General features: G+C 33.9%; 1 protein-coding gene across 1 annotated transcript; it reads right to left on the bottom strand.

Moving 5' to 3' along the window:
* Positions 1 to 241: 241 nt before the first annotated feature.
* LOC141831015 (isoamylase 1, chloroplastic) lies at positions 242 to 16,220 on the bottom strand. The gene is made up of 18 exons (XM_074718470.1): positions 15,737 to 16,220; positions 15,465 to 15,647; positions 15,241 to 15,333; positions 14,518 to 14,670; positions 12,086 to 12,177; positions 11,451 to 11,592; positions 11,269 to 11,376; positions 11,024 to 11,109; positions 10,273 to 10,344; positions 10,075 to 10,201; positions 9,727 to 9,813; positions 5,441 to 5,533; positions 4,953 to 5,111; positions 2,160 to 2,243; positions 1,142 to 1,222; positions 988 to 1,067; positions 789 to 906; positions 242 to 693 (listed from the first exon to the last, which is right to left on the bottom strand). The coding sequence occupies exons 1-18, from the start codon at positions 16,094 to 16,096 to the stop codon at positions 436 to 438; spliced, it is 2,376 nt and encodes a 791-aa protein (XP_074574571.1). The 5' UTR covers positions 16,097 to 16,220; the 3' UTR covers positions 242 to 435.
* Between the last annotated feature and the right edge of the window lie 277 nt (positions 16,221 to 16,497).

Raw genomic sequence — 16,497 nt, 5'->3', positions numbered from 1 at the left:
TTTTAAATCACTTTTTAATGATTTTAATTATATGCGTGTCTTTTTTATCTTTTTTTTAAAAAAGCATATATAAAAATGATCGTTTTTTTTTGTACTTGAATGAAGTACCTTATCGTTTTTTTTAAGTCGTCGTTTTTTATATATAAAAGCCACCTATATATGTATGTATATATAGAATTTTGAAAAAAATAAAAACAGGAATATTTATACACATATGTCAGATGAAATAGGCTGGGTGTAAAGTTGGCGGCACATACTTACAAAATACGGATATAATTGTGTAAAATTGCAGCATTTTTTCTAGATTTCGGCATTAATTTGTTGTCCCAAGAACATGCATATGACACCTACGTAATCTTCTATCAAGCAGGAAGACGACTATGTACATGAACGATGATTCCAGCCTTCATGGACCACTACTATGTTGAACCATAGTCAAGCATCAGGTCGGAGCAACAACACTACAGAGGAATATCTAAGCATTGGATATTTGTTCGAATCCAAGAAGTGGGCGAACTGTTTGACGGCGATGGCTCTGTCTGGTAGATCATCTGAGAGGAAGTCATATGGCGAAAACTTACCCGTGTCCACCAGAGGTTCCCACCGGAAGCCTGGTCGGATGGGTAGACTTACTGTTACCGGAAGATGGCTCGTGTTGAAGGCCACATAGATCTCTCCCTTCATTTCATCAGTCTGATCATATCAAACAAGAGTGGAGGCAGTCTTAGGCTGTTGCAGTGATCATAAAGGTTATATTTTGATACATTGTAAAAGGATGAGGTAGGTACCATAGAGAAGGCAACGAATCTACTGGTTTTAGACCAATCAGGCATCCCAGGATGGTGGCCATGCCACTGGAGTCGTTTTGCTGTGGGAAATTCATCCAGACCAAACGATTCACATTCACTGAAGTTTGGTTGGAAACACATCAGATTTGGTGGCACATCGCAGATAAGATTTGTAGGTAGATGATGTTGATGTACTTACTGACGAAACTTGATCATTAAGCAGCAGAAACGGTAGAAATCTGAGGATTCCTCCTTTCTATCCCAATGAAAGTAGTTAAGCTGCAGTTTGTTCAGCTCGTGCAATCAGCTATGCGAAATCAATATGAACTGAGTGGATGATGATGAATGCTTACGTAATTGTCGTGGCAATACGTGTTGTTGTTGCCTCCTTTTGTGTGACCATACTCGTCGCCCATACAAATCATTGGAGTTCCCTGCAGCAACAGAAATTTCAGTCACAGCTTACGAGAAGGGTGATCCACATTGCAATGTCAAAGAAAGACCTGGCTGAAAAACTAGGTAAGTTTACTAAAGTAACATAAAATGGTTTGTGAACATTTTGAAATCCATGAAATACTAAGATCCTCTGCGCGCCATCTCTCAAGACCATATGATTTCATCCAACAAAAAAAATACCAGAAAAGAACTACATTAAATCAATATAACTTTGTTTAACCTTTGGTACCACTGTTTTCGTGCAGATAAACCATATCTCTATCCAAAACAGTGTGAATGATTTTAGTAAAATAACTAAGGAAAAAAGTTAGCCTACCAGTAGCTATGGTTAATGGTTAAATCTAACTTGAATTTAGTGTTTTTGACGAATCTAGGCCTTAATTCCTTAATAATATTGTATTAGTGTTTGCCAGGTGATTGTCTTTTATCAACAAAGATATTCTTTGGGAGGTGAGCTTTAGGAAATCAAAGAGGACTTATGTTATGATCTTCAAGCTCAGGCATTTGTTCTTGAAAAGACCAGCCATCACAATTAGATGAAAGGATTTTGGTGAAAAATCCCAATCAAATAATTTATCACAATAATAAAACAAAAGTTAAAAGGAAGAAAGAGTGACAAATACAACAAGGACACTTATGCCCTAAGGCAAATTGTTCACCCTCATGCAGGATAACAAGAATTTTGTCCTTAGTATGTCTGCATTTTTCCAAACACAATCAAGGAGAGGCTGATGAAAAACTTTGAATGCTAACACAATCTGAAGTGAAAGTGAAAGAAGAATTTAATGAAAGATATGGAAGAGTTTTTTTTTAAAAAATATTTTCTTTACCATACACCGTATATAAACACTTTTGCATTGCTTGAAACCATCAATTGAATTAAATTAAATTAAATTTACCAAAACCAATACTTACTTGAGAGATCATAAGGGATAGAAAGAAATTCCGCATTTGCCTTTTCCTTAGTCTTCTAACACTTATACTTACAAACTCACCCTCCTGCAAAATGCAAGGCTAGAATTTTTAACTATAGTGAACAATAAGAGTTGCATAGAAGCAAGAGGGTATAATCATACATTCAAAATAATTGTTCTCAGTCTTCAATTAAACAAGTTGATGTAGTACACCTTATGCCATCAAATAAAATAATATTTTCTAAATAATATTTCAGTTATTTATATAATTTTATTAGTAGCTTATTTTATTTTATCAAGTCATAACTAATTGTAAACAAACTGTTAAAAACTACTCCCTTGGATTTTTGATCCCTGTGCCACTTTATAATTGACTTTATGTCTACAAATTAACTTCAGGAAATGAAACAACTTATCAAAATTTGCAAATTCATTTACACAATATATTTATGTACGATTCACTTTAATTTCTCTTCTAAACCAGTTAATTAAAAATGAGATAAGTTCATTTTCAAGACACAATTTCATTTCCAAGTTTAATATTTGGTGACTGCCAATAAAAGAACTAGTCTTCAGAATATTAAAAATTAAATTTTGCTTCAAAGAATTGAAAGGAATAGTATATCTAATAGCATTTAGCAAATTACTGATGTGGTTACTAATACTAAATCTTAAACGACAAACAATGAAGCAATTTACTAGTGCACAAGTGGTAATGGTGTAATCCATATAAATACATTAGTACTACCAAAATTATTAAATTGTGATATATCCTTGATATCCATAAATACATATGACAAAAAATCTTATCCAAATAAGATGTATTAAAGATGAATGCAATAAGGTAATAATAAATGATGGAGAAATAAAAGAGTGGTGGAAGAAGCCTTTTCATCAATTTTTATTAGATAACTTAGATAATTTAAGTAGGTCAAATGAATATAAAAACTTAAATTTTTATTATAGAATTCAATCTCTTCAGAAGTAGAACAAGCTTTAAATGTGATGCAAAATAAGAAAGTCGTTAGACTAATGATATTCCGATAAAAATATGAAAGTATATAGGAAATAAGGTATTGAATGACTTACAAAATTATTTAATATAATATTGAAAACAAAAAAATATCTGATCAATAGATGATAAGTACTCTAGTTCTCTTATATAAGAATAAGAGAAACATACAAAATTGCACAAATTATAAAGGTATTAAACTAATGAGTCATACCATGAAATTTTGGAAAAGAGTAATAGAAAGGAAATTAAATAAGGAGACCACGGTGATCGAAAATCAATTTAGGTTCATACCTGGAAGATCGACTATAGAAGTTATACATCTTCTCAGACAACTAATTGAAAAATATTGGGAGAAAAAGCAAGATCTTTATATGGTATTCATTGACTTAAAAAAAACTTATGATAGAATTCTAAAAGAAATTATATGGAGAATTCTAGAAAAAAGAGGTGTTATCGTAACATATATTGAACTAATTAAGGATATATATAAGGATGTAACAACCAGAATGAAGACTTTAAGTGGATTAACTGAAGCATTTCCAATAAAAATAGAGTTACATCAAGGATCAACTCTAAATCTCTATCTTTTTACACTAATTATAAACGAACTCACTAGACACATTCAAGATACAGTACCGTGGTGCATGTTGTTTGCAGATGATATTGTTTTTATAGATGAGACACATAAAGGAATAATGTTAAACTAGAATCTTAGCAGGAAACATTAGAAGTGAAAGGTTTTAGACTTAGTAGAGTAAAGACAGAATATATGGAATTTAAGTTTAATAATATTAGACGTGATGAGACAATTGTTAAGATAAGAAATAATGAATTATCTCAAATTAAGAGCTTTAACTGTTTATGATCATTTTGGCAAGACGATAGAGGGATTGAGAGAAATATCTTATATAAAATATGAGCAAGATGGTTGAATTAGAGGAGAGCATAGAGTGTTTTATGTGATCATAAAGTACCTTTAAAACTTAAAAGAAAGTTCTATAAAATGGTGATTAGACCTGCTATGTTATATGGTGCTGAATGTTGAGATATGACTCTAGCACATAAATAGAAGGTAAAAATTGCAGAGATGAAGATGCTAAAATGGGTGTATGGTCATACGAGGATAGATAAAATAAGAAATGAGAGTATTAGAAAGAAAGTCAGAATTGCATCTATTAAGGGAAAACTCCAAGAGACATGTTTAAAATGGTATGAACCTATACTTAAACAACCAATAAATATTCCAATTAGGCGATGTGAAACTATGATAAATACGCCAATCAAACAAGGAAGAGGAAGACCAAAAAAGACATGATTAGCAACAATAAAACAAGATAAAATTTATTTAAATATAGATGATGATATTGTAGGAGATAGAGTCCAATGGTGTAGAAGGATCCATATAACCGACACCACCTAATGGGATAAGGTTTGGTTGTTGGTTGTTGGTTGGTATCCATAAATACACATGACAAGCTATAATATTTCCCTCTTCTTCAGCAATATAGTATTTCCCTCAAGCTGATGTAGAAATGCCTAATTGGTACTGAAGAACAATCAATTGCATATAGCTTTTAGTATTTTGTAGATTTGGTAAACTATAAACTTTTCTTTATCTTGAGTAGAAGTTTTGCACACATTTTAAAGCAGTTAGAGCAGCATATAGAATATGAAGACATGGAAAAAGAAACCAATAGTCAAAAAGATTGCTTGGTGTAGGAAATATTAATCTTCCATAAAATTACACAAAGCATAATAATAATATAAAAACAAATTCACCTCTCCACAATTCCAGCTATGGTTATGATTCTCCCCATCTCTGTTGTCTTCACCATTTAGCATATTATACTTCTTATTATACGTCACCAGATCAGCCAATGTAAATCCATCATGTGCACATATGAAATTGATACTATGAAAAGGTTTTCTCCCCCCTTCCTGTTCAAAACAACAGCAAACAATGAGTTCAGACTTAATATTTTGTTATTCGAATTAGATAAGCTTAAGAAACCTTGTGAAAGCTGTAATTTTAAAAAATATTACTTAAAGAAGAAATTTTTGTAAACACCTGAGTTCATTCTGCCTCTAGTGTTCTATCAAATCAAAAAAAAGTTGCATAAAACTAAAACAATAAAAGAGATACTGCCATAAGTAAATAGAGATTTGGGAATGAAAGTGGTGGAAGTTCATCTGATCATATTAATCAGAAAATGCTATTGATAACTGCTAGAGAAAAGAAGATTATACACATAGATTCATACAAGTACCTGGTATAAATCGGGACTTCCACAAAGGCATTGTGCAAAAGCTCCAGAAAATCCATCTGTACCTTTGATGAATTGCCTGACTACGTCACGATACTAATAAATTGCATGAGAATAGATGTCAATATCCATCACTGGAAAAAGAAATACATCAAAATTCAACATTGAAGCATGCAAACAAGAACCATGTGCTCATTCCCATTCTACGACTTCCTATGAACAAATTCCCAATTTTATAGCTCATTTCTCATAATACAATATGCTAACGTCAAGTTTTAAAGTTACTTTCGATCCATGATCAGAATGTATAAAAGAATCAACCTATGCTGACAAGATACTGGTGATTATGTCAACTATGCAAATGTGGTGCAATAAAGGGGAAGAAGAGGAAGAAGAAACAGGAAGTAGAGAACTAAGAAAAATGTAGGCAAAAGAAGTTTGGATTGCCACGGCCACTTTGATGTTGTTTGCTGAATATGTTGCTTGTTCATCCTTCTTAACAAATGTAAGATGGAAGGCCTTGCCAGACCTTCCTCCACACTTCCCTATCAAGATCGCTGATGATGTGACATGGTGCATCCTACAAGGTGTTGCCATTTTAACTCTGTAGCACATTTGGTGTGGGCTCAGAACTATACTTCTTTCTTGTATCATGCAAAATGACATCAGGTTTTAGACAATGTTTAACATTCAAAATGCCTATACAGTCAAATATTCAATAAAAAGTTATTTACATGAAATTTAAGCCATCACTAACAGTCAAAATGTCTATGCAGTCACATGTTTGATAAAAAGTTCATCTTATGTAATTATTCTAGTATCAGCATCTCCTTTTCCGTAGCTTGCAGCATGCTCTGAATATTTAGTAATGTTGAAAATTGCTTAAAATGTTTGGTCAGGCAAATCAAACATATACTTGTTATAAAAAATTCATCTGTGAACTACACCAAAGTTAGAATTGAAGCACCCCTAGGAATTCAACTCTAGTCCACAGTAAATAAAATGTGCAGCATTCAGCAAATGCTAATGTCTGTACTCATGGCAGTTAAAATTGCAATGCAGAACCTAGGATCTCACAATTTGCTGATTCAATCTGAACAGAACGATCCAGATCCTACTTGAATTGGGCTAGGATTTCATGATCCATACGCCTACTTGTATAGGATGTTGGTCCAAACAAAATATATTTAGAAGGATTGAGATTTATTATAACAAATAATTTTTCATGTTGTATCATTTGAGAAGGTTTCAATAATATAAAATCATCAAAATTTTTAAAAGTTGCTACTTATATAAAGATGAAGCACTAACAATTGTATAATCTCTTCATATATTTTATGTTTATTTTTTTAAAGTAGAATGATAATATTTTAGATATTCATATTAATACTATTTATTGAAAACCAATAAATTATAAATATCAAATATAGTTCTAAAATATTCTTATTAAACTGTAGGATCATCCTATCTTATGCTTCAATCCTACGATCAGAACTGTACGAACTTCCTATTTCTAGGTAGGATATCAATCCTAACAACCTTGCATACTAGTTTGGCCTACTTAGAATAGTAAAGAGATTTACAAAAGATTATGCTTTTTTATTCATTTATAAAAGAATAGGTAGCTTTAGCTTAAATATAAGCAAAACCCTGTATAAGGATTTTAAGTAATAAAAATAGACAACTTTCAATAATAGTTGGTCTTCTAAATATTGTTCAATCTTGCTAAATAAAAGGACAAAGTCTAAGTCAAGGTGATCTCAACACAAAATAGGTTGTCATGGTGGCATGAAATCAGATGCTCTATTTCATACAATCATAGGCCATGAGAGGTAGCAAGAACAGAGAAACTTCTAACGTGCGAAAATGGATGAGGTGCAATCGTGCCCCAAGTAATCATTTAAGTTAGGTGCATTTGTGCTAGTAAGTTAGGAATATTTGTGCCACTGATAAGTATCCATTGAGTTTGTTAGGACCTGATAAGTTGCACATGAAATTTGTGACTCGACGTGATCGAGTTATGATAGTTGACTTAGTGCAACCAAGTTAGTTTGGTTTGACTTGATGGCTTAAAGGTGATCGACAAAGAATATGAGATATTTGAAGGAAAATACTAGCAAGGTGGACTCTAGAACGAGCAACATGGAGGAATTGAAGTTTCTACAATTTTGAGAGCATGGAAAAAAGAAGGCTCTGTATGTGACCCCAAAAAGGATAACATATAGAGTAAAGCAAGCTTGATCCACCTAAAGAACTAAGGACCTAAAGTAAGAGAAACTCCAGGAGAAAATGAGTTTTATAGTGGGATTGCAAGCATAATCCACCTAACGGATCAAAAGATCATGGAGGGATTTGAGGTCCAAACCACATAATCCTCTCTTAGCATTGCTCATTATTTTATTCTATTTTAGCAGTGTGTATATTCAAACACAAACAAACACCCATAGACACTAATGAATACTAAGAAGTTTTATTTGTCCTTTCGCAAGTGCAAGAGAAGACAAATTTTCATTTGCAAATCCACAAGCTATTCACCCAAACCCCCCTCCCCAATACATCAGCATCAACATATCTTCTATGAGAAATCATGAATTGAGGTTGGTGGACAAGAAATGTAATTTTATTTATTTCTTGTCTACTTCCCTTGTGTCTTCCTTTTTCCCCTCCCCCATGTAGCACCAAATTCACAAAACTATTCCATTTTGGCACATGTCAGTACCACTATACAACAATCTAGTCAAGCATTAAAATCGTTCCATTGTTAGTATTTTATCAAGGTATTAAAGTAGTTCCAAGAGGTAGACGATTGGACCAATGCCTAGTATCAAGTAGAGGACTTGTCAACATTAAAATAATATTAAAATATTGAAGAGAAGTATAGTAATTAAACATAACTAATATGGATTTATATAGACAACAATTGTATTCTTAATCAATAAAAAATCTTTTAATTGATAATAAGCACTAAACATAAAATATTGTATATTTCACATTGCAATAAAAAATCAATGTTGATATCAAGGATTAAAATCTCGTGTCGTATCGTTCGATACGCACGAAAAAATTCGTTCCGCCGCGGTACCGGCACCGGCACAGCGCCGACACACGAGTTCCGGCCGGCGAACGCCTCCGGAGGCGTCGCCCGGGGCCGGCGAAGCCGCCGGAGGCCCCGCCCGGGGCCGGCGACGCCGCCGGTGCCCGGCGATGCTCCGCGCGGGCGCACCGATCGCGTGGCGCGCGACTTTTTCTTTTTTTTTTAACTTAGGTTTTAATTAAGGTTTAATAATCAACTCCTAGCTATAGTTCAAAGTTATAATTCGAGATAATTTAAATAGGCTTTATTAAAATCTATAAATTATCAAAAAAAATTATTTTTTAATTTTTAATATTTAGATTAAATTTTTTATTTTAATTAATATTTTTTATATTTTAAAAATACCGAAACTATACCGGCACAGTACGATACGGTACCGAAACTGTATCGTTCCGGTCCGGAACCGAAACTCCGGCACGGCTCGATATTTTAAACCTTGGTTGATATTAAATTAAAGAGAGAGAGAGAGAAAGATATAATAGAGGAGGGAGAACACACTTATGGAAGAGAAAGAAAAAAAAATTATCGCAAAAATTGCAAGATACCGACATCTAGTGAAAATTGAGAGGTGGCAAAAGTCGTGTGGGGTGGAATGGTCATACGAATAAGGGGTATCATGTAGTCTAATAAGGAAAGTTAGAGTTATTTTATAATCTCAAACGAATTAACAACTTAAAAAACTCTCTTTTTTTCCTTAGACTCGCTTTGACAACCTAGGCAAACCGCTTAGGCCACTATGGTTGCCTAGGCAGATCTCTAAGGCTGGTCCAAACCACCAAGGTCACCTGCTGAGGTCACCTAGACAGTTTGAGTCATTGAGGCAATTTACCTAGGTTGCTTTTTTAAAAGAGCCACCAATTATGGATCACCCAACAACTAGGAAAAGTGATACCAAAATCACCTAGGCAATCACCTTTTAAACCGATACATTTTATACTTTAACCACTTTAACCGATGTAATAAAGAAATATTTAACCATTTATTTTATGAAACACTTTATTAGAATAACATTACTTCTTTGATAACTTGCCTACCAATTTTTACACATTGTCAAATATTTACTCTAGCAATTAGCTCCCATCATGATGCAAATTGTCTAATAGTGAAAAATATGATCCTGTTACAATGTTGCACCAAGTTTGAAAAAGAATCACAAATTTAGAAACTCTAGTGAAGCATGTGATAAAGTTCTAACCTTCCCATTCCACTCAGACCAAATACCAAAATGTGGAAAGCAACCAACTTGATAAAGACCACCAGCATCCCATGCTTCGGCAATTAACTATTTGAAAGACAAGTGGAGAGAAAAATAGTAAGACAACACATGACAACAAGTTATACTTAGCTAGAAAAGAATAACTATCAATCTAAAACATAAAGTGCAAGAAAAATAATAAAAGATAGTCCTTTTGAATCTTTAAAATGATGAAGTAATTTTGTAGGCTGATGGCCCATTAAATTTGAACATGCTCGCACATTTACATCATCTGACTGCAATAACACTTAAATTTAAGATTTTTCTACAAGAAAATTCACTGGTTACCTTGACTTTGGATAGAATTGGATCATTGCTGATCATTTCAATGAGTGAAGGACTATTAAGGGGAGCTCCAGTTGTCAGTGTATCACCTTCTATTGGATTTCCAAAAACATTCACCGGATCACATAGGCTTTAAAAGAAAGTTTGAATACATGAGAAGATATGTAAAACAGGGTGGAAAAGCAGAGTGAAAAAGCCAACCTGCAACCTCTGGTCATAATTGATGCAAGATCAAACCGAAATCCATCAACATGCATTTCTGTAGCCCAATATCTACAACAGAAAATCTGAATTTCAGGCTGCAGGAGAAGGTGGAACAAAATAATGCAATTTCTTTTTTTATGAGAAATGAACAAGAAAGAAGAGAACTTACAAACTCCAAATTTACATGGGTTAGCATTTAATCAGCTTATATACAAAATTTTGACTAGTAGAGCAACTGAATGATCCAATGTCTTCCAATAAGGTATCATCAAATTAAGATCAGTTTTCTTATCCAAACATATTGTTCTATACACAAGGCCACAAGATTACAAGGGTGGTTTCCTACACTAAAGGAAGTTCTATATGAATAACAGTGTTTAAAGAAAAAACACAAAGTTATTTGATTAAAGAGGAAATGGAACTTTCTATGTTTCAGTTAGATATCATCATATGAATAATGGACTGGAATTACATCCCTCAGCAAATACTATAGATAATAAAGTTGTTGTAGGATTTTTTTTCAAAAATAAAAAGGCCATTAACTGTGCTGTGCAGGAAATGCTGTTGAAAGAAAATTAGATTAAGAAATTTCCTGGAGAATGCTAAGGAATTACACCAAAAATGACAACTTTATATGGACTTTCCCATAAGATTTAGCCTAGTTCATGTTTTCTGATGGCCATTAAAAGAAAGCTCAATACATAATAAAAGGTCCAAAGTTAGACACGAAATAAACCAAAAAGTCTACCTTAAACAATCGACTATAAATTGACGAACCACTGGATGATTACAGTTGAAGGTATTGCCACAACCTGAATAGTTGTAAAACTCTCCCTGTCCAAAAAAAGGAGGAATTAAACAAGATCATATGTAACTGGTGATTTAGAATACTGTCCTTGAGCACAGCGAATGTGTGAATAAAAGAAAAGCATTCCTTGAGCATGTTCTACAAGTTCTGACAGGAAGGAGTTGCACACTAAAAGGGAAGCTAACCTTTGGAGCAAGCATATAATATGTGCTGTTGTCAATGCCCCTAAATGAAAATATAGGACCATTCTCATTCCCTTCCGCTGTATGATTGAAAACCACATCCAATAGTACCTAAAATAAGTTCCATAAGGGATGAACATTGGAACTAGCAGGACTAAACAAAATGGGTGCAAACTCCTGGTTACCTCAATTCCTCGCTTATGAGCTTCCCTAACAAGAGTCTTAAATTCATTTATTGCATCAAGGCCACAGTTACTTGCACCAACTGATGAGTATCTTATCATAGGTGAAAAGTAATTTATTGTAGAGTAACCCCAGAAGTTCAACCTGAGAACAACAAGAGGAAAATCAATTTCAACAAGAATAATTTCTATAATGAAAAGACAGAAGATAAGATCAAGTCCAAGTTGTCTAGACTTAATTTGTAAAAAGGAAAGTAGTGAATCAGAAAAGAAAATATACAATTGAAGCCAATAATATGCTAAGTAGGCTGTTTAGAAGAAAAACTGCAAGAATAGAACAACTCTGAGTTCAACAGCAAGAAATCAGATAAGGGGTTTGCTAATTGAGAAAATTGGTATAAATCTGATCTAAGATTCATTCTGTGAGAAACAATCTTATTAAACCAGACATGAAGATTAATAACAGAGTATCATTATTGCTCTATAGTCCTGTTTAGAAGGCAATTTTGATCAAGTTTGTAATATATTATCAGACAAAAAATAACCTGCATCAGAGCAGGGAAATGGAAAATGTTGTCAGGTTAGATGTTTTAGTAGAAAGAATAAATTCACAAACTAGCTGTTGTCAATTGACATACTTGTTCTCACCAAGAACGGAATTGTGGCTGAAATATTCCAGCTCATTGAACTCCTGACATGGCATTAGTTCTATACAGTTGATTCCTAGTTCCTGTATGAATTCAGTGATCAGCTAACCAAAACAAGTTGGAAAACATCATGACTCTTAAGTGAAATAATTCATCATGAAATAGCATATAGTCCTCTTTGTTGGAAATTGGTTTCCGTTATCCATTAATAGGATAAGGATATGGACAAATTATTTCACAAGTGGATTATCATAAACCAACAAGTAGACTATCATAAGCCAATTTCGAATGAAAAATTAATGTTCAAAACTATTCGAGTAATAAAGGGTTGATATGACTTGACCAAAAGATGAGCATGTTACGTGATGCACGAATTCTAACTCAATATGCATGAATATTAACTCTTGTTGATAAGAGGTGTTTAGAGGATTTATAGTTAAAATTAGCTAGGAAATTAGGATTTCTCAAATCCCAAAATTGAGTTACAAATGACACCAAATTATTATGGGTTAGATTTGATTGGGAATTAGTTTAATCTCAATTAAATAAGCAAAAGGGAAAAATTGTTTGTAGTAGAATGACCAAATAGCTATCATGCTCGTCGCGTGGTGCAAGAGTACTAAATAATGAACAATAAGTGAACATAAAATACCCTTGTCCTTTGCTAGGAATAGACACGAAACCAACATCGTGCATGCACACATCTGGATGGCATAGTGTCAAACACACTATGTAGACTAAACAACAAAGGGGAAAACTACAAAAGTCACATCCCATTAATAATACCACTTCACCCCTTGTGAAGTAGTCTTTTATGCCTATAATGTAAACCCCAAACTTCACTCTCAACTCACTCAAATCTCAAGTAGCATACTCCTCTTGAGTTCTTCTCCTCCTCTCCCCTCTCAAAATTCCCATACGTCAAAAGTAAACTTAAAATTTAGAGTGCTCCTATTTAAAGTCAAAAGTCATAATTACTAATAAAACGTAAGCACCACCTAGGTGGGACAATTATATCTAAAAGATAAAAGGTCAACCCTTACCTTGACCTTACTATTCACTCGAAAGGAAATGTCAATATCCCAGAAGGGTCTCTCAATGACGAGCAATAGTAAGTCACTGACGACTAAATCCAAACAAGTGTGGTAACTAATCCCAAAGGGGTGCATCGACTAATTACTAGGTCCAATGTAGAAAACACTCGCTATCCAATTGGAGATAATTGGATCGACAACGAAAGTTTCAACAAAATTTCCCCTCTCTATATATATATAATAAATGTTCGATTTCATTATTCAAGACAATCCTAGAGATTTATTGATGGAAATTGGAGTGAAATTATTTGGTAGATATTAATAGTACTAAAATAATTAGCAAAAATGCAAAGGTAATTCAATCTATTGCTATGATAAGCAACCAAAGTAATCTTTCTAATCTTGTAGATGTTTAAACATACAAGATTTTAGATCTCAGATGCTTTATAAAAATATCACAGTTTATCACAAATGAGCCTCATTATTATAGGTGTATCAGTGATACTAGTGTATAAATTGTGAAAAAATTTCTTCCAGACATAGTGGATTGAGAAAAAATAATTTTTAGAACCCCAAAAATTTCACTATTGCCAAATTTCCCCATAAAGATTCAATATTTTCAAGATGCCCACAACTTGACAAGGATCTTACAAAATATGGGAAGTAAACTAATCAGGATTTGTTAAAATATAGGCAAGACTTTGAAAACATTGCTACATGGGGGAAATTGCAAATAAAAATAAACTTTGAGACCAGTTTGCCAATATTGAAATTCCTTTTTCAGAAAGGAGGATAATATTTCACTAATTATGGTACAAATACAGGAGATAATAGACAAATTGATGCTTGTTATGCACATCTGAAACTACATATTTATCTTCTAATGTTTCAGAACATGCAAGAATATGTTGTCCTTACATCTTACTGTTGAGTACTATGTCTTTATACAGTTTTAATCAGGTATTAAGCAATTTATCTTCAAGGTATCATAGAAACAATGCTATGGATAGTCCCAAGATAGAAACTAAGGCACAAAATGTTCAAAAGGTGAAAACCATGCTCTTTGTACTTATTAATACCAATGTGGTGAAAGATTTGTCTTTCCCCGAGCAAAAAAGATTTCCATCTGTTTAAGTCCAGATTCTTGTCTGAAATTGCTGATTCTTAATTGTAATGGTAAGAAAACCTCACAATGCCATAACTAATAGTAGAGAATTTTGCTTCCAACTTGATGTGAACTAGGAACCATCTGAACTATGACCTGATATGTGTAAATAAACTCTCTTGTCCTAAAAACCATTACACAAGAAGCTGGCACTTAAAACTTGAAATGGAAAAGAAAAGTACAAACATTATGTAAAATTTTAAACCCAAAGAATATATCTGTACCTTCAAATAATCCAGCTTCCTTATTGCACCTAAGTATGTCCCACGAGAATCTATCTCACTAGAGTCATGCATTGTAAAGCCACGCAGATGCATTTCATATATTATAAGATCCTTTTGAGGGTATTGAAGAGGCATATCTCCCTCCCAATCAAACTAAAGAAAGAAAAAATATCAAATGAAGCTCAATACTAGGAAATAAAGCATTTTCGTATCAACCAAGTAGGATTTTGTGTTATAGGAAGCATATTTTGAGTCCAAAAACAACTTTAAGCTAAAAGCAATTAATTTGATCAAATAAGTGTATTAGGTAAATTTTATAATCCAAGCTGATAAAGCACCAACTACTAAGAAGAATCAATAAATTAAACAAAGAGACAAGTATCTTAGTGATTTTCTGCTTTGGAAGCCATCACTTTGACTAGAACAAGAACTGGCTAGAGTGACGAAGGCTCCAACCAAGATGAGGCAAAGAGAGGGGAACCTCTCGTTCTTAGAAGATGGTTTATTGAAATGTACAACCTCCTAGATCTCAGTGGAACAATCTTGTGAACATGCTACCAAAGGAAGCCTTCATTCTTCATGAAAAATTATATGTTGTTTTTGCTATGATACCTGTACCTCAATGGAGAGGCTTCATCCAGAAGTTGCATTATGCTGGAGACATCAATTTGCCTAGGTTTTAATGTTTGAAAAGAAACTTTACTAGTTTACATTTACACGTACTTCATTCTTAAAAACTGGTATCATTCCTGTCATCTGGGGCCAACAATCACCTCCAGGTCCTGGGATTCCATATTCTTCTCTGCTTATCACTGCCTAAATAAATCAGGAAGTTAAACTGAGACATATCAGCGAATATAAGATGAGCAGAACATCAATCTATAGGAAAAGTACAAAAAGCGCCAAATTCTAAAAGCATATATCTAGAGTTTTATGGTGAAACAAACCTTAGCATAAGGATCCAACAGAATCCGGGAAAAATCAAAGTAATGACCGTTTTCAGGAGAACGCTTCCCATCAAACTTGTACCCATACACCATGTTTTCAAATTCCCCTTGAAGAAAAACATGCCAAACATCCCCAGTCTTGTTGACCAAGGGGTCAAGGACAACCTCCTCCGTTACTCTGTTCTGCAAAGGCAGAGAAGAAAATAAGCTGCATACGGCCATTGCATAATAAATCAATCAGGTCGGACCCAAAGCATAGAGACAGAGCTTACAGTTTTCAGATCGGAGATCGTGAAAAGGCACAATACTGCCGCCGTTGCGCAGCTAGAATAAATAGCAAAATTGACACCTCCATCGCAAGCCGTAGCACCAAGCGGCAACGGTCTGCCAGCGAGTACATGAAAGGGAGCCAACTCCGGCCCCTCGATGACCACGGTCCCCACCTCGGCAGCGCCCCCAACACTGGCATTGCTCACCAAAGACTCTATCCTCCTCGAATCAACAGAAACCCTCGACCTCAAGCTCACCGAACGTCTTACTCCCATACCAACTGAAAGCCTGGAATACTTTGTCCGAAATAGATCGCAATTGGCTGAAAAACTGAATCGTGAAGCGATCTGGTATAACGCCATCCGCACTGGGGATCGAGGGAGAGAATTGAAGAACGCAGCAAAGGAAGAAGAGGAAGAATGCGTAGGGAATGTAAGCGAGGGCAAGGATTAGGCTTCCTCGACGGCGGAGCGCAAGGGAGGGTTGTGGGGGCAGGTTTGTGCCAGTTCAGGCGAGCTGTGTATTTATATGAGCAGGGATCCTGCTCGTAATAGACTTTGTCATAAATGTATTATAGAAATTTAGACCGTTCAATTTTAAAATTAATAATTAAAAAATTAATAATCAATCGTTAAATTTTTAAATTTTAAATTTTAAATTTTAAATTTTAAATTTTAAATCTTAAAATCATCGATTCAATTTATGATTTAGATTTAATTTTAATTTTTAAATTAAATGATGCAGATTTTTATCATAAATTTAC

Source organism: Curcuma longa, chromosome 1 (assembly GCF_044706935.1).
Source record: "Curcuma longa cultivar G26 ecotype Majalengka, Jawa Barat chromosome 1, ITB_CL_G26_1.1, whole genome shotgun sequence".
NCBI lineage: Eukaryota > Viridiplantae > Streptophyta > Magnoliopsida > Zingiberales > Zingiberaceae > Curcuma > Curcuma longa.
This window is presented reverse-complemented; position numbering and strand designations above follow the sequence as displayed.

Excerpts from the sequence above, each read along its gene's own strand:
- LOC141831015 (XM_074718470.1), bottom strand. The coding sequence starts at position 16,096 with ATGGCGTTATACCAGATCGCTTCACGATTCAGTTTTTCAGCCAATTGC. Across the intron at positions 11,593-12,085 it reads TCCGTTCTTGGTGAGAACAA|GTTGAACTTCTGGGGTTACT; the intron begins GTATGTCAATTG and ends TGTTGTTCTCAG. Across the intron at positions 9,814-10,074 it reads CAATTCTATCCAAAGTCAAG|TTAATTGCCGAAGCATGGGA; the intron begins GTAACCAGTGAA and ends TCTTTCAAATAG.